The sequence below is a fragment of the Equus asinus genome, chromosome 4, assembly GCF_041296235.1.
Source record: "Equus asinus isolate D_3611 breed Donkey chromosome 4, EquAss-T2T_v2, whole genome shotgun sequence".
Classification (NCBI taxonomy): Eukaryota; Metazoa; Chordata; class Mammalia; order Perissodactyla; family Equidae; genus Equus; species Equus asinus.
This window is the reverse complement of record NC_091793.1, coordinates 34,166,407-34,189,477: the sequence shown is the minus strand read 5'-3', so window position 1 is coordinate 34,189,477 and position 23,071 is coordinate 34,166,407. Positions and strand designations below refer to the sequence as shown.

At 36.0% G+C, this 23,071-nt stretch overlaps 1 protein-coding gene across 4 annotated transcripts in view; it reads left to right on the top strand.

Annotated features, from left to right (window-relative positions):
- The window catches only part of EEA1 (early endosome antigen 1), a 133,414-nt gene that overhangs the window by 18,127 nt on the left and 92,216 nt on the right, over positions 1-23,071 (top strand). For 2 of the 4 annotated variants that reach the window (XM_044744275.2, XM_014841257.3), the window contains exons 2-6: positions 7,813-7,905; positions 13,463-13,588; positions 17,689-17,813; positions 22,531-22,585; positions 22,672-22,737. In XM_044744275.2, the coding sequence (XP_044600210.1) occupies positions 7,813-7,905; positions 13,463-13,588; positions 17,689-17,813; positions 22,531-22,585; positions 22,672-22,737 (465 nt within the window). The remainder of the gene's footprint in view (positions 1-7,812; positions 7,906-13,462; positions 13,589-17,688; positions 17,814-22,530; positions 22,586-22,671; positions 22,738-23,071) is intronic. The other 2 variants (XM_044744290.2, XM_014841258.3) reach the window with 1 other exon arrangement.

The following is a 23,071-nucleotide window of genomic DNA, read 5'->3' as shown; positions in this document are numbered from 1 at the left end:
GAGTACCTCTTAGCATTGAAAATGAGGCAGAGATCTCAGGCGTGCTCTTGTGGTGGGGCTTGTCTGGTTCAGGGTGGTTGGTGATTGTATCTCTTAAAAAGTTAAATGCTTCCATATCACCCTTGAGTTCCTTGGGGCAATTAGTCCATGATGGTTCTTTTTGGTGGGGAGTGTTATTGAGCTATCACTGTCTGGACGCACAGAGTGCTTCTGGCTTGTCATTGCTTTTAAGCTTTTAAGTGATAAGAACTAGGATATATATGTACATATAAATATATATTTAAAAAGCAAAACAAAATGAGTTCAAATGTAAGATTATAAAGTGGTTTTTGGTTCTTTAAGTTCGTATTTTTTATCTTATACCAAATACCTTGGTTCTGAACATTAACATAATTATTTTTCTTAAAAATATACATAAAATAGCTTTAACATAGTAATACTAGTGTTACTGTTAATTAGATTACCTAATGAATTCTACTATTTTTTTTTTACCAATTCTTTTTGTCCTATACTATGTCTCACTTAAGACTATATAGTCTGAACACTGTGTTCTTAAATCACTTGAAATAATTATTTTTTCTGTATGGCTGTACCATCAACTTGAGATTCAGTTAGGTTTTTAAAAAATTTTTAAAAGTGTGATAAAATTTATACTATTTTAAAGTGTACAATTCAGTAACATTATGTACGTTCATATTGTTGTGCAACCATCACAACTGTCTATCTCCAGAACACTTTCATCTTCCTAAACTGAAACTCTGTACCATTAACCAGTCACTCCCCATTCCTCCACCCCCTATCCTCTGGTAACCACTAGTGGTAACCGCTATTCTACTTTCTGTCTCTATAAATTTGACTATTCTAGGTTCCTCAGACAGGTGGAGTTGTACACATTGGTCCTTTTGTGTCTGGCTTATTTCACTTAGCATTGTGCTTCCTAAGGTTCATCCTTGTAGCGTGTTAGAATTTCCTTCCTTTTAAAGGCTGAATAATCCACTGTATGTGTATACCACATTTTGTTTATCCATTCAACCATTCATGGACATTTGGGTTGTTTCCACTTTTTAGCTATTGTGAATAATGCTGCTGTGAACGTTGGTGTACAAATATCTATTCAAGTTCAGTTAGATTTTAACTGAGGTTTTTAATAAATGAAGATTATTATTAATTAAGCTAGAGAACATAGGAGGAAAAGAAACTTTTTCCTAGGGATGGTAAAGGGTTGAGATAAATGAAGGGTTTGATTTTGGATATGATTCTTTTGAGATGCATTGGGAAATCAATTAGAAAGCAACTGGAAATGTGGGTATAGAGGTATAGAGTGTTAAATTAGGTCTCAGTTTTATAGTCCAGGTGAGAGATGATGGCACCTTGAGCTAAGATAATGGCAAAGGAGAAAGAGAAAGAATAGATTGAAAATTTGTGTGGGTGGTTGAATAAGTTGGGGATTGATGTGGCTGGGAAGGGTAAAGAGAGGAGTGAAGGGTAATGTTTGGATTTAGGTGAGATGGGTGGGTGATGTTTCTGTAATCTGAGGTGGAGACTGCAGATGGGTGAAGGGTTTGTGAGAAAAGATAATGAATTTGGTTTTGAATAAACTGACTTTGGGGTGCTTTGGAGGGATTCAGGTAGAGATATTCAGCAGGACAGGAGAATATGATTTGAAGTTCAGCCAGTTCTAGATTAGATTTAGGGTTTTAGTATCATCAACATTGGAGGTAATTAAAATTAAGGCAGTAAATGAGCTCACTAGGGAGTGTACGGAAGCTGAGAGAGTGAGCTGGAAACTCCCTGGGAAGCTCTGGAATGCTTTCCATGAAAGTAAAATTTTTTTTCCCTGTGAAATAGTACTTGTCATGTGCAAATATAGTTTTTCACTTCATCTGTCTATGGTAAGTTCTTAGCTCTTAATATTAGGAAAGGGGTCATGAGGGCGCTAAGAAATCTTTGGTTATCCGTTTACAGTACCAGGATCAGGTAACGTGTTTAAAGCACCCTTCTCAAGGTCTGCATATAGTAGATGGCTCTTCAGACTTATTGAATTTCTGAAAATCTTCCTGGTTGGGTTTTATTGTGGGCTAGGGGTGAAATAGAGTAACAAAATCAGTGCTGAAAGTTACATTTTGTAAGAAGTCCTTATAGATGTCTTATAAATCCCCAAGGTTTTGAGGTTATGTGTTATTTAATTTCTAATACTTGTATTCTTTCTAGTTTCAGAAATAATTTTGCTAAGTATAAGGTGTGTATAGTAAACCCTATAACAAGGGTTTTTTGTTTTTTTGTTTTTTTTTTAAAGATTGGCGCCTGAGCTAATAACTTGCCAATCTTCTTCTTCTTCTTTTTTTCTTTTTCCTTTTCTGCTTTTTCTCTCTAAATCCCAGTACATAGTTGTATACTGTAGTTGTGGGTTCTTCTAGTTGTGGCATATGGGACGCCGCCTTAACATGGCCTGAGCAGCGGTGCCATGTCCGTGCCCAGGATCCAAACCAGCGAAACCCTGGGCCACTGAAGCAGGGTGTGCGAACTTAACCACTCGGCCTTGGGGCCGGCCCTACAACAATGTTTTTTTCAAGGACTTTTATAAAAGCAAAAATTTGTTTTTAGTCAACTCACCTTTTTCTGGGAATTAGTCGCTTATTAACTGAGCTTTTGCTGCCTTGCCTTGTTTCCTGTCTAGTTTCAGCTAGAGCAGTGTGGGTTGTGCATTTGCCTGTTAAGGGTTTGTTATCTCTCTTCTGTGTGCAAAGACTGTTCTGGTTATCACTTTAGTCGGTTTTTGTGCTTTGCTGGTACATAAAATTTAGAGATGAGGTTTTTTATTTTTACTAGCAATTAAGTTGTGAAACTGATTGAAGAGTTATTTTCTGAATGAGGTTTTTGTTCTCTTCCTACTTGATCTTCTCTAGAGTGAAGTCATATATAGAGTTGGGAGGGGTGGGGAGAGTATGTTGAGAGTTTGGAAGCTCTCACTGAGTATATCACCAGATATTAGAAAAACTTTTGTTATTCATCTATTAAAATAGGTGTTGCTTTTTTTGGTTTGTTTTTGATGAGGAAGATTGCCCCTGAGCTAAGATCTATTGCCAATCTTCCTCTTTTTTTTTCGCCCCAAAGCCCCAGTACATGGTTGTATATCCTAGTTGTAAGTCATTCTGGTTCTTCCATGTGGGACGCCACCACAGCGTGGCTTGATGAGCTGTGTGTAGGTCTGTGCCCAGGATCCAAACTGGCAAACCCTGGGTTGCTGAAGCAGAGCTTGTGAACTTAACCACGAGGCCACTGGGCTGGCCCCCAAGAGTTGTTCCTTATATGCTACAAGGTATATTTTTGTTTCTGTTTTTCTTTGCTATTAGATTAAGACTTTTAGTCACAATTGGAAGACACAGATATCGGTTGCTTTGGATTACAGTAGTGCACTTGTGATTCTCACATGTAGATCATTTAAATTGTATTCAGTAAACAAGTAGTCTGTAGTAGATCAGATATAGTTTTCAAAGAAACTTCATGTTGTTACAACTTCTTTGATAGTGAGACTTCCTTTCAAGGTATTGCATAAAGTAAACAATGATAACATTTTTTTTTGCCCAGTGAAGTGCCGTTCTTTCTTCAAAGACTTGTATTTGATTCTTTGATAGCAGTTTTTGCAGAGATTAATGCTGCTTTATACTAATCTTATAGCTGTTGTTAGTAGGACTCTGTTTTTATATTACCAACAAGCTAGGGTGGCCTATATATTGCAGGCATCTGTTCTTATTGGAATACTTTGAATACCATATAAACATTTTTCCCCCTGTAATTTTTAATGTTGATTTATTTGGCTGAAGCCACTAAGCATTAATGATAGGTGTTTGATAACTGCAATTATCTGGATCTTTTTGCAAGCCCCAATTTTTTTTGTTTTATTTTAAACAAATCTGAGAAATTTAAAAAGTAATGTGGCCACACTAATGAAAAATTTTTGTGGGGGGTAGGTGGGTGGTTAACAAAATCACCAACACAAATTTTATGCTTTTAATAACCTAGGGAAAAAATAGCAACAACAACAAAAATAGCCCTAACATAAAACTCATCAGTTTTATATGACCTTTCGCTCTGTGTTTATATTTTTACATAATTGAAGCCATAATATATCCAAACTTTGTACTTTGCCTCTCTTACCAATTCAGCATTATATTACATGCATTATCATTTTTCTATATAACCCTCACACTTGTCATTTGTAATTGTCAAGTTTGTTGAATGCGTATGTCATAATTTAGTTAATTATTTCTTTGTTTTGAACATTTAGATCGCTTATAATTTTTCACTTTTGTGAATAATGCTTTGCTTGGAATACCCATTCATCCTCGCCTAGAAAAGGTTTGATCAGACTTCAAGCCCAAATGCAGTGCTTGGTGGACTTTACAGCAAGGGGTAGTGGGCTTCCCCACTGTGAGTTCCCTCGTGGGCCTCGCTCTCTGTTACCTACCGTGGAGGGGACGTTTTGGTCCAGTTATCCTGTGAGAACCTGTTGCCTCTACCTGTTGTGGTTCCCAGAACTCTGTGTGTTTCTGTTTTATTTTTGGTCCACTGAGATTCTTTCTTTGATTTTGAGCATGGTTCTACTTTTTTAATGTTTAAAAAATTCTTATCTGTTGCTGATCTTTGATTGGAGCTGAGGCAGCTTGGTTTCTCTGTGAATAGCAAGTGCTACCTGGACTGGAGTTGTGGACAGTCTCTCTTTACCATGGCGTATTTCAGTGTTTTATATCTCCTACCCCATTCCATGTTACCAGTTTAACCTGTTTGATACCTGGGTGTGTGTGTGTGTGATAACTTTCCGTCAGACACATTTATTTTTCTTTACATACAGTGTTCTTATTTCTGCCCTGTCTGCGTGTGTGTGTGTGTGTGTGTGTGTATGTGTATGATGAGAGGTTCATCTAGTTGGAATGATTGCCATTTTACTTAATTAAATTTAACTTTTCCTTCAAAGAATAAGTTTTTTTTTCAATTACCACAACTAGTGTTGATCTCTTCTTTCTCAGAATTCTACTTGCGTTCAGAACTCCTCCATTTAGGGTTTGATTTTTTTCAAGTTGTTTCCTACCTATTTTTGTATACATTAGTTGGATTTCCCCAGCCAGGTTGTTGTCTGCCTGAAGGCATGGTCCTTGTTTGTCTTACATGCCTCATGCCCAGGGTTCTGTTTGTCATCCAGAGCCTTAATGCTAGCTACTTCATGGGAGACAAATAAATATCTATTGAAGAAACCATTAAACAAAAATGAATGTGTTGTGCAATTTTTGGTTACTGTAAAAGATATCTAAATTTATGTAGTAATTTTTCTGAAAAAACACAATTTGGAGGTATTTATCTCCCTATCACTTTAAATTTTTAGCACAAATTATTCTAATCCCATTGTTTTTGCAAAGTAAAACTTTTATAAATGGAAAACTTAGAATGCTTTCTATTGTTTCTTCAAGGTCAGTGTTACTGTAATGGGACCTCTCATTGAAGTAATGGGATTTTGGTGGCCTGAGAACAGAGCAAGTTCTTAGAAATTTAGTAACAATCAGGGGGAATATGTTTAAGATATGGGCATTAAAAGCATCTTATGATGGTTTCCCTATTGTTTCTCCTTTTACTTCTCTTGCCTCTTGGGCTTTATTAGGTGTGTTTAACTAGGATTATTTTAGGCAAATTGGAGAAAGGATATTTTTTGTGATGGTAATAAGACGGTGTAGATATTTCTTTGAATTGCTTGCTTCTTCTCAGGCAAGGTAAATCTCAGGTGAAAAGCCATCTGGACTCTAGAAAAGTAAAGAATACATAAATGGGGAAAATGTAGTTTTGGGGAGGTACAGCTTTTGTTTCCAGTGCTTTTGGGGATGAGGTCACTAGTTTTAAAAGCCATTCTGTGGGGCCGGCCTGGTGGTGTAGTGGTTGGGTTTGCATGCTCAGCTTCAGCTGCTCATTGTTCATGGGTTGGGATCATGGGCATGGACCTACACACCGCCCATCAGGCCATGCTGTGGTGGCGTCCCAGATACAAAACGGAGGAGCATTGGCACAGATGTTAGCTCAGGGACAATTGTCCTCAAGCAAAAAGAGGAGGTTTGGCAGCAAACCATTGTGGTCTGAAGTTGTTGAAATGTCGAGTCAAAAATGAATTTCTGGTTTTATACAATTCTTTATATTAAGTATATAATTTAAAGACTTTTCTTTAACTTTTTCACCAGTTACTTTTTTGCCACATCCATGAGTGTATCGTTAAATCCAGATAGCTGGTTTTTATTTCTTTATAAATTCATGTCTGAAGTATACCATTTTGGGAAAGAATCTTACTTTGCTTTCTGGAGGAGAGTAGTTAATATAGTTAAAATGAGAATTTTATGGCCGTTAAATGAACACAGTAAAGACATACTCTGGGTAAGTTTAGAAATTTATATTTTGGGAAAAATATGATAGGAATATGGATCATTCAATTTGGAGAAGTCTGCTTATTTTTAATATCAAAGATTTTTCAATGTAAAAGTAATTTAACTATGAATGTAAAATTCTGAAAAAATATAACAAAAACTGAAAAACTAAAGCCAAAACACCCATAATCTTGTCTTGCTACAGAAATTATTATTTACATTTTGGGATATTTCTTTTGAATCTCTTTTCTTATATAAACAATTTTTGTATGTGATTATAATCATAGAGTGTATGTGCTTCCACTTTCCTATGCAGTTTTTATAATCGTTTTATGTGATGAATTTCAAAGTAGATGTAATTCATCCTTATTTGGCATTTATGTTGAATATTTAGTAGTGATGTACAGGATGTTTGTGCATTGAGGCAAATGTATAATGAATTATTCTCAATTTGGGGTGCTTGAGGTGCATCTCAGTGGAGATGTCCAGAAGAGAAGCAGTATGGGTTACTAATTAAGAGCTGGAATGCTTGAGTTAACATCTTTACTTCCATTTATTAGCCATGTGACTTTGGGCAAGTTACTTAGTTTGTACACCTTGATTCTCTTGGGCAAAGTGAGAATAATGATAGCATCTACCATGAATGTTTTTTATAAGGATTATTGAGTCAGTCCTTGCACTCTGAATGTTTTTTGTTCAGTGTTTTAACTAGATTTCCACCTCCTTCAAGGTAGCACCTGCCTAACATGATGATGTTAGAAGGTAAATGGTGCAGGAGGGAAAAAAAGACCTTTAATCCTCCAAACTGTACTTTGGTGATGGAATGTCAAGTATTGGAGACAGTGGTAATGATTGGTGTGGGTGGTAGGTGGATAGTTGGCTGGCTAATTTGGACTGTGTTGATCTTTTTAGCAGCCTTCAGAACATTGTAATTTAGTTGGTGTAGTAGAGAGAGCTATGCAACAGGAGTCAGAAGATCAGCATTCTAGTTCTGCTTCTTTCTAATTTTTGTGAACGGTACAGTCTTGAGAAGTCCCTTAGTTGCTTTGAATCTGTTTTCTCATCTACAGAGATAACATTTGCCCTGCCTCTCTCAGAAATGTCATTATGGTTAAATAAGATGTTCTGTGAAAGTGAGTTGATGACTGTAAAGTGCTATATACAAAAATAAGCTTTTTATTAATTTAAAAAGACTAAAAATGAGAGAATGCATATAGAGATTTTACTACCGTATTAGGCACAGTCAGTCTTCAGTGAAGGACAACTGCTAGTACTGTTTGTTATTATTGAGAAGACAGTTATTTTTATGTGTAAGGCTAGCTGTGATTACTGTTAAGGTTATTAAATAGTTTATGAATATGTTGTTAATATTTGCTTTGATTTTTTTTTTCCCCTCCTGTTTGTGTTTCAGACTCCTGGGAGAGTGGGCTCTCAAGGTTCTGATTTAGATTCATCAGCAACTCCTATAAACACAGTGGATGTCAATAATGAAAGCTCCTCAGAGGTATGAAAATAAATTTGGCAATAAAATTCAATGTTATTTAAGGAAAAATAGCTAATATTTGGAGTAACGATTGGTAATTTAAGCTTTTGTAGGAAAAGTTTTCATAAGTCTCTAACAAATTGGAATGCAACTTTTGAATCACACTTGTAGATATGTGCTAGTGCTTAGTTGATAGACTGAGAAAGTGCCTATTAAGACTGAAAAATAATATTGCCAATATGTGTTCAATGCTTATGTCATCTCTGAGGATTTAAAAATCTGTTTATGAAGAATTACCACTTAATTAGTGTCTATTTATGTGTCTATACTGTCATGAACCACTGAGCTAATGAAAAATTAGGTTATCATGAGATGTATACATTATTTGTTGTCCTCATGTATGACTTTATAAGAACTTGTATCTTTGAGAGCTTATTAAAAATTAATGGAGAAAGTAAACAACTCTAAAAATGAAATAACTCAAAGTTTTTGAGAAGTCAGTCTTAGTAGTTGCTTTATTATTATTATTTTTAACAAACAGTATTTGCTTGTTATAGAAAAAGAAGGTAAAGAAAGAGAAGAACATAAAAACTACCCATAACACTGCCCCTTAGAGACTGACACATTCATATTCTGCTCTTTTTGTTAGTTGTCTCTTTCTGGGCCCAATTGTACGGCCTACCCCGTCCCCTTTTCTCTGGTCTCCCCTAACCCACCTCTTGGTCGGTGAGTCTGTCTTACATGTGTTTCTGGGTATGTCTCTTTCTATCCATTCGTCTCTCTGTTTTGTCGCTCTCTGACCAGCTGTCTCTTCATCTGGCTGTCTTCATGTATGTGTATATTAACTATAATACGATCTAACCAGAGCAAGAAGAAAAGTATCAGTTGAACTTTATTAAGATCAAGTTTAAGAAAATGTCTTTAGGAAAGATGTTCCAAACTGTGTTCATGACATGATGAGCTCAAAGTGCTCAGTAGTAACCCTGGAAAGGAACCTAGTAATAATTGTTGACCTCAGTTAGACCTAAAAAAAGAAAAAAATCTCTGATGGGTAGTGGGCAGTTCCTGGTAATCCTGCTACATTTTCTTATTGGGGTCATTTTCCTATACTCTCTGAGATGATTGTACTCTCTTCCCTATCCTCAAATCTCCCATGTGTCTTACCCTATTCCCACCTTTTCTCAGTCACCTTCTATCTCATTGAGAAAATAGGAACCGTTAGATGAATCTCTTCATTTTGTCACCAAAGCTATACTTGCACCCGTTTTCCCTTTTTTACTTTAATACATGGAAGACAGGCTCCTTCTTCTGTTGAATTTTAATCCTTTCTCTTGTGCTCTGGATTTTATTCTCATTCTCAGCTTATCTTCTCTCCCTCCTGCCGCTTTAGTTTTTACGTGTCTTGCATTATTCTCGTCAGCATACATGGCTGTCCTCACGTGGTAGAAGGGTTAAGAGAGCTCTCTGTGGTGTCTTTTATGAGGGCACTAACCCTATTCGTGAGGGCTCCACTCTCATGGCCTAATCACCTCCCAAAGGCCCCACCTCCTAATACCATACATTGGGGGTTAGGATTTCAGCATGTGAATTTTGAGGGGGTACAGAAACATTCAGTCTATAACAAGTATAATACATAATGTAATGTCATTTTTTATATCACTTATTTGTTAATATCAGGACAGTTGTTCAGACTATTTAGTATACTATATTGCCAGAAGCACATGTCTTCGTTCATTCTTTCTTTCCAATCTGGCTTCCATCACCCAGTGAAACTACTCATTAACCACCTGTGTACTGCCAAATCTGATTTTTATTTAACTAGTCCTTTGGCTAGAGATACCAGAGTTTTCTTGGGGAATTTTTTTAAGTGGCCACTGAAGTTTCCAGGTTGCCAACTTCTCCAGCATCTAATCTGGAATATACAAGGCAAAAAGAAAACCCAGAGTACTCGCCACTGTGTCAGTCCTTGGGTCCTGAGATCCTTAGCTGGTCTGCCTTCTCTTTACCCTTCAGAGTCTTCAGATGTTTGTTTTATATATAGTGTCTAAGGATTTTAGCTGTGCTTAGCAGGAGGAATAGGGACAAGTATATCTATTCCATTTTGTCTGGAACTGGAAATTTGCCCATTTAAAAAGTTGGATTCTTTATCTTTTTATTATTAAACTGTGAAGTTCTTTATGTATACTGGGTACAAGTCTTTTGTCAGTGTATTGATTGCCTCCCTTTTACCCCATTGGTGTGGGAAGAATTCCTGCCCTAGGGTTATGGGGTTGGCTGAATACATGATTAACCAGAAACTGGACAGATGAGCTCAACAGTAGTTTATTAGTCACACATACTCACAGTCCTGGGGAGGAGGACACTGCATGCCACATAGGGCCACACGAGGATTGCACTTGGGAACAAAATGAACCACCAGGGGCAGTGAGAGGCGGGCTGTATAGTATCAAGAGGGTGAGGTGTCCCTTGCTTCCCCCAGGAGGTTGTGATTGGCTCGTCTGAATGATTCCATGGGCTGGCAGGGAACTGAAACCCGCCACTCAGGGATGAGTAGGTCTTGTGGTGGTTCCCTGTGAAAAGGTGGGTTGACTAGAGGACCTTGTCTGTGAGAGCAGAGTAGGGTGTGGAACTTGCAGGGAGGCCATTCGAAGCCCTCTCAGTTTCACCAGTTGTCAAGGCAGCAGATAATATTGGGACGTAGTTTTAGGTCTCATGCCACAGTCGGATATATGTGATGTGGATATTTTCTCTCAGTCTGTGGCTTGCATTTCGTTTTGTTAATGGTGTCTTTTAGACAGAATAAGTTTTTAATTTTGGTGACGTCCAATTTGTCAGCTTTTTCTTTTATTGTTAGTGCTTTTTGGGTCCTTCTACAAAATTTTTTGTCTGCCCTGAGGTTGCAAAGACTTCTCTTATGCTTTCCTCTGATTTAAAAAAAAATCATTTTAGCATGTACATTTAAGTCTATGATTTATTTTAAATCCTTATGTATGGTATGAGATAATGGTTCAGGCTTATTTGTTTCATGTGGATATGGAAACCACATTTTCCATATGATTGTTTCAGTACCGTTTGTTGAAAATGTTACCTTTTCTCGTTGAATTACATTTTCACTTTTATGAGAAAGCAATTGGCCTTACATGTATGTTTGTATTTCTGCGCTGTTTATTCTGTTTCACTGGTCTATATTTATGTCAATCCTGTCTTGATTTCTGCAGTCTCGTATTAAGTGTTGGAATCAGGTAGTATAAGTCTTCCAGTTTTGTTGCTCTTTTTCAAATTTGTTTTTACTCTTATGTTATAGGTTTTTTGCATTTATCTGTAAGTTTTAGAAAAGTTGTTTTAGGATTTTGATTAGGATTACATATAAACTACAGATTGATTTGGGGGAGAGAGGCTATCTTACCAATACTGAATCTTCTAAATTGTGCACATGGTTTAAGTCCCATTTCTTTAATTTGACTCAGCTGGGTTTTGTAGTTTTCGTGTAGAAGTCTTATCCATCATAAATTGATTCCTTAGCAATGTTTTTCATGCTAATGGAAATAGTATTGTTTCTAATTGTATTTTCCAATTGTTTGTTTCTGTGATACAGAAGTACAGTTAACTTTGTATACCTGTCTTTTATTTTACAACCTGACTAAATTCATGTATTCATTCTAATAGGTTTAGCTTTTTTGGGGGAGTGTATTAGGGTTCTCCAGAGAAACAGAACCAATAGGGTTCATATATATATGTTCTTAGCATAATGGATGGAGCATAGTAATCACACTCAGTAAATACTTTTTGAATGAATGAATAGTTGTATGTGGAAACTTACATTGAGGAAACCAGAGTAAAGTGAAATGCAGCATAAAGCTATCATGGCAAAAAAATGCAGTGATGCCTTCTTTTAAAGTAGTAGTATACTGTAGTTTTATTAGCACTTGGGACTGTGGTTGCCTAGAAGACATCCCTTTCATCAGTTAAAAAAAGAATGGATTCATGTTCTTCCTCACTTTCATCTCTTGACTAATCTCTTTTAGGTGTTGTTAACAGAAGGAATAATGATACTAATGATAGCCAACATTTATTGAATCTTTTCTTTGTACCAGGTGCTATTGTAAGCACTTCGCATGTATTATCTCATTTAATTCTCATGAGACCCATATGAAGTAGATGTTATTGTTACCTCGTTTAACAGATGAGCAAGTTGAAGGTCATATAAGCTGTGGAGAGTGGTGTGAATCCAGGATTCAAGCCCAAGCCTAGCTTTTAACTGCTGCTTTCTCTTGCCTCCCCCTTTGGCACTTTGTTTGCAGCCTTCTCTCCTTCGTTGCTGTTATCCTGAGATGTTAGTGACTCGTGGAGCAGCCTAGCCTTCCATTTCTTAATGTTATCAATGATCTTTATCACCTCTTTTCTAGCTACTCATGCTGTGGCAGTGTCTTTTACTTTATTATCAGGTAGAATAATTTCACCTGAAATGTTAAAATCGTATCCCCCATTCCTTACCATAGCTGCCTATCCCCTCAAAAACTTTATCGTATTCTCATTACTTGACTTCTTGACCTTGCTGAGTATTTCAGGATTTTAATTTCTGTCTTTTCTTCTAGTCTCTGCCGGCTTCATTTTCTTTCCTCTCTAACCTTACATTTAATGACAGTTAATATTTGTTGAGCACTTACAATGTCTTGGGCATTTGAGTAAGCATTTTATGTACTACACAATAACTCTAGGAGAATAGGTTCTAATATCAGCCTTATTTTATAGGTAAGGAAACTGACATTTAGCAAAGTAAAGTGATTTCCTTAAGGTCATATAATCAACATAGATTTAGACTCAAATCCACATCTGTTTTTGACACCAAAACTCATGACATTATAACCTACTATCCTCCACCACTGTTCATTTTATTTACTTTCTTCCTGATGCTCTCAGTTGCTCTATTCTCTTGTCCTTCTGCTATTCCTATCTGACAAAACCCCAAAGCGTAGATCAGTGTAACAGCCCACATTTTAAAATACAGATACTGTTAGGTGGAGGGAATTTGGAAGATTGTTTTAAGTGATTTTATTTGGCTCTGAAAAGTAGAATGAAGGGTCACCTGCTAGGAACTATGGGTGTGGGCAGGAATGAGATCTCAGGCTAGTGGAGTATGGTGAAGACTAACAAATGGCTTTCAGTGTAAGAACTTTTTTGTTGAGAACTTTCTATCACATAAAGGTATTTGTTATTATAACTACCAATCATTTCTTGATCTAAAACAAAAGCTAACTTGCCGGTAATAGCTCTCAGATAACTAAAGGCAAAGTGTCATAAGCAAAAAAGAAGAATAATATTCTAACTAAAGCAACTGGTTACTATAATAAAAAAAAATTGAACTGATGGGAATTTATAGTATAAGATGGGAACTAATTTTAGATGTCCTGCTTGGATAGATCTTTCACCTTTTGTGTAGTTACTACTTGAAAATTTCCCTTACTTATACTAAAAAATGATACACTAATTATTTTCCTGAATGTCTATTTTTGTTGTCTATATTTTGTTTTATAAATAACTTTTTATGTATATCCTCCTAAAAGTTGTTATTTCACAGGGTTTCATCTGTCCGTTATGTATGAAAAGATGTATAACTGCTATTGATTTGTCGGAGCATTACCAGAAAGTGCACCCTGAAAATGAATCAAGAGGACAGGAACTTCTTAATGACTCCAGTGTTACTGTGGGTCTTGTGTGTTTTGTTTTAGCAGCTTGGTTATGGGTTGCTCAAAATAGCTTTGTTTTTCCTTGCCTCGGTGTTGCTTAACTTTTGATGCTACAAGGGAATATGGATTGCTTTAATTATGCATGCTTTCAAGAAGGTTCAATAAGGAGAACCAGGCTCTTGGGAAGTCAGCTTGGTTGCTCGTACTGTTTGCAGCTGTCTTTTTGTGAATCTGTAAATAAAAGTTTAAGTTAATATTTTTGCATATATTTTGCCATGAAATTTGAAATGCAAAGTGAATGATATTTTATTTCAACATTTGTATGTTATTTCTTTATCTTTTAGTTAATGTTTTGTTAATGAATGTATTTAAATGCATTAGGTTAAGGTGCTTAACTCTTACATAGAAAGAGGACTTTGCATGAGAACTGTTACTGTCTTTACTTATTTGGGAAAATATACAGCATTAGAACCTGGATCTTCCACTATTTCAGTCTTTGTTTTGACTCCCCAGACCTGAGGGAGGTGACAGAATGACACACACTCCTCGCCCAAGTGTTTCTCTCTAGGCTGTGGGGCTGGTGCATGTCTAAGGCTGGGGATGGGAGCCAGTGAGGAGGGGAAGTGTTGTCCATGTTTAGGCTGGAAAAAGTTCCTCAGATGTTCCTGATATATCTCTTTCCTTTGAAAATCATTACAGTAGTCTAAACAAAGAGAAAGATAGCTTTTTTGGATTTTTTTTACAAATATTATAGAAGAATGAAACTTTTTGTACCAGGAAAGACAAATAATCAGACCAACTTTTTTCTGTGAGGCAATTATGTATATAAGAAAATGATGTCATCAAACATTCATGTGTTTAGCATGTTACTAGATTGCCTCTTTTGTGCTAGGTATTTTGTTAGGTAAAGGAGATAAAAAGGTCAGTGAGATATGATGTCTATCCCAGGAAGTTTCTATGATAGATATTATTTGCAAAAAGAGTGCAATGGCAAATTCAACTTGAGGGAACTCCAGAAAAACTTCCCTGGGCAACTATTAAACCAGACATTCTCTGGGATGATGGGGAAAATGGGTGCATATAGGAGGACACCAGTTAAACTAGTTGGAGCAGTGCAAGGAAGGATGGAGGCAGAGGAGAGTCTAGGAACTCTGCTTAGCATTTTACCACTTGTCTTCCTTCCAGAACATGGAGGTGAACTTTTCTTTTTTATGAGTTAGCCAAAATCAAAAATGACAATCTCACTTACCTATTACTTAAATAAGAACTTTCTTTTTAACTAAAAGGACACTTGGTACAACAGGGATACCATAAGCATCAAGTTCAAGTGAGTTCTTAGCTGCAGTAGTTCTGAGAAAGGATTACAGATAACTGAGTATTGTTTTTAATTTTAAGTAAACTCTGTGTGTGTGTTTGGAAGTTGGTGAGATATTTGGAATGATTAAGGGAAATAAATGTAGCTGGCTATTTTTAGGGTTCTGTTGTTTGCTAACAGTACTTTTTGGGAAGTTATCTAGCTAACAGCCTCAATCCCCTTGAAGGTAATTTAGAAAAAATAGAGAAAGAGTCTCTTAATATCCAGAATTAGTATCACAAAGTCCGTGAACTGAAGATCACGCCATCTATTCATGGGACACCTCTCATTCTGAGCTTATTTTACTTTTATTTTAAATGAGTTATATGATTTTAATAAACTTTTTCCCTTAATCTACTCCTCCCCTCCATATCAGGCTAGCATTGTTAGAAATAGCACATGAATAATTTTTAGAAATGATTGTTGAAAGACAAAACAGAGTGTAGGAAAAACTACAAAATGTGGGTACAGGAATTAAAGAGGCTTGCCAGAATTAACAGAGTCAAAGACACCCATTCAGTGATTAATATTTATGCCTGTGAGACATCAAGGAAGGGTTTAATATCATCTATTTAGGAAGATGAGGAAGTCTGTGTATTTTAGAAAGATTTATTTTTATCAGAAGTGTCCCAAAAGTTGAAGTTTTATTTAAACATGCAAAATTCACTTAGGTGGAATCTTTCTCTAATTCACTATATATTACTGAATTTCTAAAATTTCTCTTTAGGGATGAATCAGTTCTTTCTGGAGTATTAACCTGGTAATATTTAGAAGCTTTAAGAAGGTATAGCATACCTTAATGTGATCATTAGCTTTCTGGCATCTTTAGGTATCTAGAGCCAAAACCTGCAAGTAGAGACAATAATCAAAAAGCCAAAATTGTGAAGATGAAGTAGTGTCATTGGGATGTGGATTCTCTGAGGAACACTCTATAATTTGCCTTCTTGTTACTAGCAGAAGCTGAGACACAAAAGAGAAATGACAGGCTAAATATTGTCAGGGTTCATGTGCTGTTGCACTAAAGGCATGTCAACTGCTGTGGTACAGCAGTTACTGGGCAGAAGGTATAAGAATGCCTAATTAAGCATAACGTAGAGACATTATGAAACATGATAGTAGATAATAGATGTTTTTGAAGATATAGCGTAATGCCAGCTAGATTAACACCCAGGCTGAGCATCAGATATCTCTGGAGCCTAATGGCATTATTCTGATATCCAAAGGCACATCCTCAGTGCTACTGTCTGCTTACTTCAGGACATTCGTTGGGGATCATTGCATTATTCACCTGTCATGTCCTGCCCTTCTCTGTGAGCCTTACTCTGGCTCTGTGATCAGAACATACCTCTCTTTCCCAAAAGCAATGTGACTGTGTTTCGTCTCTCTTCCTGCACCTTTGTTCATGCTCCTCCATTTGCTTAGAATGCCTTTTATTTTTGGCAAGTAAACCTCCACTCATTCTTTAGTACCTAATTCCAGTGTCTCATAATATGTATGTGTATTTGTGTTGTTTTTTTAAAGCATTAACTGCTTCCACACCAGAGTTGGTTACGTCTTCTCCTGTATTCCTATAGTTCTTTATACGTACTTGTGTTATACCCTTGTCTGCGAATGTTTGTCTACGTATCTCCAATACTCAGTGAGCCTTGATTCTGCCACATAATGTGCATAAATGATAAATGAGGATATACTATTTGCAAAGCACCCAGTGAAGGAACAGATGTTTTTGTTTGTTTTTAGTTTTATGTCTTCAGAGTGCTTATTACTTAGCTGAGTCTATCCCTTGGAAGGTTTTATGATCGGCAAGCTGTTAAAGGTGTTCTGTTCTTCTTTTTTTTTTTTTTTTGCCAAATTCTGCCCTGCCAGTTCATTTGTATTTCATTAAATAAATACACAATGTAGAAAATATATAGTATGTCCAAAATACTACACTAGCCATTAGGAAAACATGGATGAAAGCTCCAGTGTGTTGTGCGTTATAGTGAATGTAGAAAGTTGACAAGCTAATGAGGATAGTGCTGGAGGAAAGAAGTGGTATATACAAAGGCACAGAAATGTGAGCTAGCATGGTGTGTTCAGAAAACATAGGTACTTCAGTACATATGAAGCCTGTGGTATAGAGTGAGAGGTGTCCAGAGATCAGACTGAATCGGTCATTGGGGAAATACTCATGCAGGACCTCATATGCCATAACCGTATAATAATTTGGGCATTATTTATAAGTTTTTAATATTTTATGGGACTGTATATTAGATTTAGGTTTTTGCACTGTTAGGTTAGCAAGGAATTTAGAGTACTTCTCAACCATTGTTAGGTTCCCTCTGGTAATTACGAGTTATTTACTGTATTACCTTTTGCCTCAGTGATCAGAAGGCTTCACGTTCTTAAATTTTTTATCATTCCTATGAAGTAGATTGGAGCAGATATTTTGCTAATGGGGATATCTAGAGAGAGGATATGTTGGCAGATCTCAGCTAGTCTTGATTAGAACTAACTTCTCAGATTAGAATTCTATACTCTAGCAATTAATTTATTCAACGTAAAAGATTATTGTAAGAGTTTTCTTTATATTTTGTAGCTTCCCCAGAATGGACAATGATGTACCTTTGCACAATATTAGAATTTGGGCTTAAAATCCTAAATTACAGTTTACTTAATAGCACCATTGGTGTGAATAAGACATTTGACTATATTTCATAATATACAAATCGTTATTGCAATATTAAATTCTATTTTGAAACCTTTCTCTGCCTCTTTCTATAGGGTTTCATATGTCCCCAGTGTATGAAATCTCTTGGATCTGCTGATGAACTTTTCAAACACTATCAGGCAGTTCACGATGCTGGTAATGATTCAGGTCACGGAGGAGAGGCTCTCGCTTTGAAGCGGTACAGTGTAATAGTTTTAAAGTGTAATGTTGTATGAATGCATGTGATATCATTGTTTAATCATGAATAATTAGTTTGTGAAAATGGTAGTGTTTTATATTATTTAATTTTTTAAATCTATCTTCATTTGGCATGGCCTTCCATCTTTACTGTTATAAACTATTTTGTCCTTCAGCAGCAACTATCTATACAAGCATCTACAACGTGGTACAGAGATTGCTTTAAAGAAGGTTGTGAATTATCAAAAGGTTAAATTATATTTAGCATATTCTGCTTAATAATGATATTCTTTGTTTTGAAGATTTTGTAGTAAGTTGTTAAAGTAATGAATTTAGCCAAGAATTAAATTTAATCATTACTTCTTAAAATTTCTTTTATAATCACCAATATAACAATGAACACACATACACAATCTGCTTCATGGCAGTTTTGCCTAACCGTTTTAAGAATTAAGTTAAATTAAAATGTAATTACTTAAAACAGCATTCAACAATATAACTTTGCTTTTCTATTGCTCTTGGTGAGAACTCTTGTCTTATATTCCTACTAAAGAAGAAAGCTTGATTGCATTCTATTTGTTAAAAATTTCTTTGCATAAATGCCTTTTGGTTGGTTAATCTGCTGTAACACAAAGGACACCACTTAAAGGAAAAGTATTATGACTACATAACTTTGTGGTTGATAGATAATGTAGAACTGTAAAATATGCTTGTTTTAATTTATTAAAGTATGTGGGAAAACCAATGCTTTGGGAAGTATGAATCTTCCCTTTTACATAACTATTAATGCTCCTCAGTACTTTTTGTGTGAGTTAATAATTTGGGGTACTATTCTTTTGTTATTTGTTAGTAAATAGATATAAAATATATACTCATATTAAATCACATTATCAATGTTTTTATATTTAGTATCAATTTAAGAGAGTTGCTTTTCAGCTGTAAATTAGACAATGCCCAATATGTGAATTTTCACCGTAAAAATCTCCACAGTCTGCTCTTGTTCTTGCTTCTTAACTTTTCATACAGTGTTTGGCTCACTGAAGCCTGCCTTCTACCCTACCATTCTCTTGAAACTGCTCCTACAAAGGCCAACAGTAACCTGGATTATTTTCAGTTCTTAGCTTACTTGACCTCTGTTTTGGTTATCTATTACCTCGTAACAATCCACCCAAAACTTAAGTGGTTTAAAACTGTAACAGTTTATTATTTCTCATGATTCTCTGGGTTGACTGGATGGTTCTGCTTTAAGTGATGTAGACTGGGATGCTGGGAAGACCAGAAGGTCTAAAGTAACCTCACATTCATGGCTGGGAGTTGGTGTTGGCTGCTGGCTGGGAACTCAGTTGGGGCTATTTGTCAGGGACCTCATTTCTCTTTCATATGGGCCTTCCATGTGGCTAGTTGGACTTACTCTTGAGACAACATATGATTGTGATCGTTCTTTCTTGATCTGTTTTGTGTGCTCTTTTTTGTCTGTATAACCTACCTGGGTTAATATTCACATCCATGACTTCCTCCTAAACTACCTCTCCAATGTAGCATTATCTCCAAGTTGTCTCCTAGGTGTCTTGTGTAGGTGTTCCAGAGGTACCTCTGGCTGTTGACATTTTGAAAACAGGGTTCATTATATTTCCTTCTAAGTTTGCTCCTGTTCTACTGTTACTTCTTTTGGTGATTGGCAGTATTATCTTTCCACCCAGTTACTACAGCCAGAAAATGGGATGTGCTCATTTTTACACACCTGCCATGCTCCCGTCTGATCTGTCACAGAATTTAGTTAATTCTTTTTTGACAGCTCTCATAAACTTTTCGATCTTCACTGCTACAGCTTATTTTAGGCCTCATCATCTCTCACTTAAAAATATTTTTCAGTATTTATATTGGCTCTCTGCCTTCAGTCTTGTACCTCTCCAGTTAACTTTCCATATTGCTTCCAGAGTAATATTCTTAAAATGCCAGTTTGATTGCTGTTGCTCTAAAGAGTAACTTTCACTAGTTTCTCATTGCTTATGGAATAGTTACTGTGTACTTTTCCAGGTTTATTTCTTACTATATCGGCTCTTCCCATCTTCCTGCGTCTCTCCAGTCTCTGACAATTACATCCTGCTGCTCTCTGACACACTGGATAACATGTGACTAAAGGCAGGACATGTCTTTTAAATCAAATCCCACATGACTTGGGTGGGTTGTGAAACCTCGTTTTAAAAGCTCTCTGTTTATCAGTTTACATGTGAATTTCATCAACATTGTCACATATTGAAACTTGATGCATTAGTAGTTTTTTTGGGGGTCAGATTTTTAAAATGTATGTATAGATAGCATAAATAGTGTACAAAATTCAAATGATTCAAAAATTGTCTGGTGAAAATTGACTCCTTGCCACCCCTTTTTTCTAGTCTCTTAGTTTTCTTCACTTTTTTGTGTATACTTCCAGAAATAGTCTACGCATATATATACATATGCTTGTATCTGTGAATACATAAAAAGAAATGTATAAATATATGTAATCACATAAAAGAGCAGTTCTGCACTGTTGTAGACCTTTTGTTTCTCTGTGTATCATATGGATTACTTTATATCAGTGCAGCTACAGCTATCTCATTCTTTTCAATGACTGCATGGGATTTTATCATTCTCCTGTTGATGAGCATTTAGGATATTTCCAGTGTTTTGCAATCCAGATGATATTGTGGTATATGTCCTTGTGGACACATCATTTGAAAATGTTTGTATCTGTAAGATAAATTTCTAGAAGTAAAATTTTTGGACAAAGTTTCCTTTAAAATTTTGATAGATGTTGCCAAATTGTGTTTTGTAGATATCCTAGGTTGTTTTGGTAGTTACACATTTCAAAAGATTTTCTTTGGTAGGCAAATTACTTTCACAAATTTGTTGAAATGACACTTTTTAAAAGATTAGTGGGAGCAACCAAGTCCACCCAGTTCGAAGTTGAATCGGGAGCCAGCCCTGATGGCCTAGTGATTAAAGTTCGTCATGCTCTGCTTTGGTGGCCTAGGTTTGGTTCCTGGGTATGGAACTACACCACTTGTCTGACAGTAGCTGTGCCATGGTGGTGGCTCACACAGACGGACCAGAAGAGCCTACAACTATACGCAACTATGTACTGGGGCTTTGTCGGGGGAAGGAAGAAAAAAGGAGGAAGGTTGGCAATAGATGTTAGCTTAGGGAGACTCTTCCCCTGCGGAAAAAAAAGAAGTGGAATTAGAATCATCTTCCTTGGAATTTCATTCAATTTCATGTGAGCCATTCAAATATGTTAGTAATTTCTTTCTTCATCATTTTAGTTTTTACATAGAGTTGGAAGATGAATAAATAATAGGTAAAACTTAAAATGCACCCACACTTTTCCATACACATATAAACACTAAGTGTCCTTTAGTTGGCATGTGGTTTCTGCAAATCAGATTAGTTTGTGGGCCACATGAAAGAAAGGGAGAGATGAAGATGTACACACACACACAACAGAGAAATGAAAATTTCACAAAAAGACAAATTTTAAGAGTCAACAAAAGTAGCAGGAATTTATTATCCCTTGTATTTAGAGATTAAAGACTTCACCACAAAGGTTACCTCCATCATGAAGCCCTTCCAGGTGGAAGTGACTACTATCTTTATGCTTCTCTTTTTATTTCTGTCACAGAACTGATGATGGTCTGTTACTCTTACTTGTTTACTGTTTACTTCCCCTATTAAACTGAACAGCTTGATAGTCTGGCCTAGACAGCAAATGTCTGCTGAATAATGAATGAATTCTTTACATATGAATGTCTACAAGAAGTACAGGACTCATTTCTCCATCTTTTACATTTCTCTTTGTTGGCAGTTTTCTTCCTTTTCTCCTGTTAACCCTGTTTCACAGGTGAAGCTGCTCTGTCCCTTTGCTCTCTACCCCTGCCCCTATCCCAGAGAATAATTCTCCTACCAGTATGTGCCATTGTCTTTTACCTTGCTGATATGCTTTAGGTGGTGTGGACTTGGTCTTCCTCATCATTAGAACTGATGCTTTTCTCTTAGTCCCTTTATATTAGAATCAGTTCATTTGAGTATTCCTCATCAACTCGTTTCAGTCTTCTGCCATGGCAACCATTGGTACTGGCATGGAATAAGGAGAGTCCCTTTTTCTGCTGTTTACATTCCAACAGGTGAAGATATGTTCCTGACATCCAGAAGAATAATTCCAACTGTGTTTTCTCATGGAATTTCTCTCCTGTGTTAGGGCTCGTGCAGTCTGCTTACATTCTTTGTCAGACTGACCGTTAGGTGAGGGGAATAGAATGTGGGAAGGTTTTGATAGGAGAGAGCACTTCACGCTCAAGGAATAGAAGAAAGCCAGTGTTGCTAAAACTAAGCAAATGATGGGGAGAATGATAAGGCAAGGATTAGATTGTACAGATTTTTTAGTCCTTGATAATGAGTTTAGATTTTATACTAACTGCCATAGGAAGCGATTGATGCTTATTGTTGGTAAATTAATGGTAGACGTTTTTCCATTTATGAACAATGACCTTTAGGAGTAAAATTATTTTTCTAAGGGTTTTATACATATGCCACAATATATAAAATCTACAGTAGTGTTTTTTGTTTAAAAAATTGAGAAAACCGGCATATTAGTGTACAGTCACTAGCCATGATTTGTTGAGACTGGGTTCTTAAACAATATTAGCCATTAATTCCTTTTTTCCCCAATTTATGTTTAGAGATGATATAACACTACTCAGACAAGAGGTCCAAGACCTGCAGGCTTCACTTAAGGTAAAAATAAAATTATTATATGTGTTTATTTTTAGTTAATACATCTTTTAAAATTTACCAATTAAAAATCCTTTTTGTTTCCTTAGGAAGAAAAATGGTATTCAGAGGAATTAAAGAAAGAATTAGAAAAATATCAAGGGCTGCAGCAGCAAGTAATTGTTTTTAAATACTTGAAGTGTGTTTATTCATTGTTTATTTTCATTTTTGAAAATTAAGCATAATACTTTTTTGTAAGCAGGTAGCCTGATATAACTTCCTATTTCTCTGTGTTTAATAGTGTACAGTGTGTATCCTTTGCAGTTTCTAATGAATACAAACAAATATATGGGAAGCTAAGATGTAACTTCTTAAAGATGCTTCGTTAACAATCAGTTACATGTGGATTGTTTTTTTATACCAGGCTACGTTATTCTAGTTTCTACAATATACCTAAATAGTTAAAAAATATAGATTCAAACAGTAGTGAAACACTTCAAAGCATTTGTG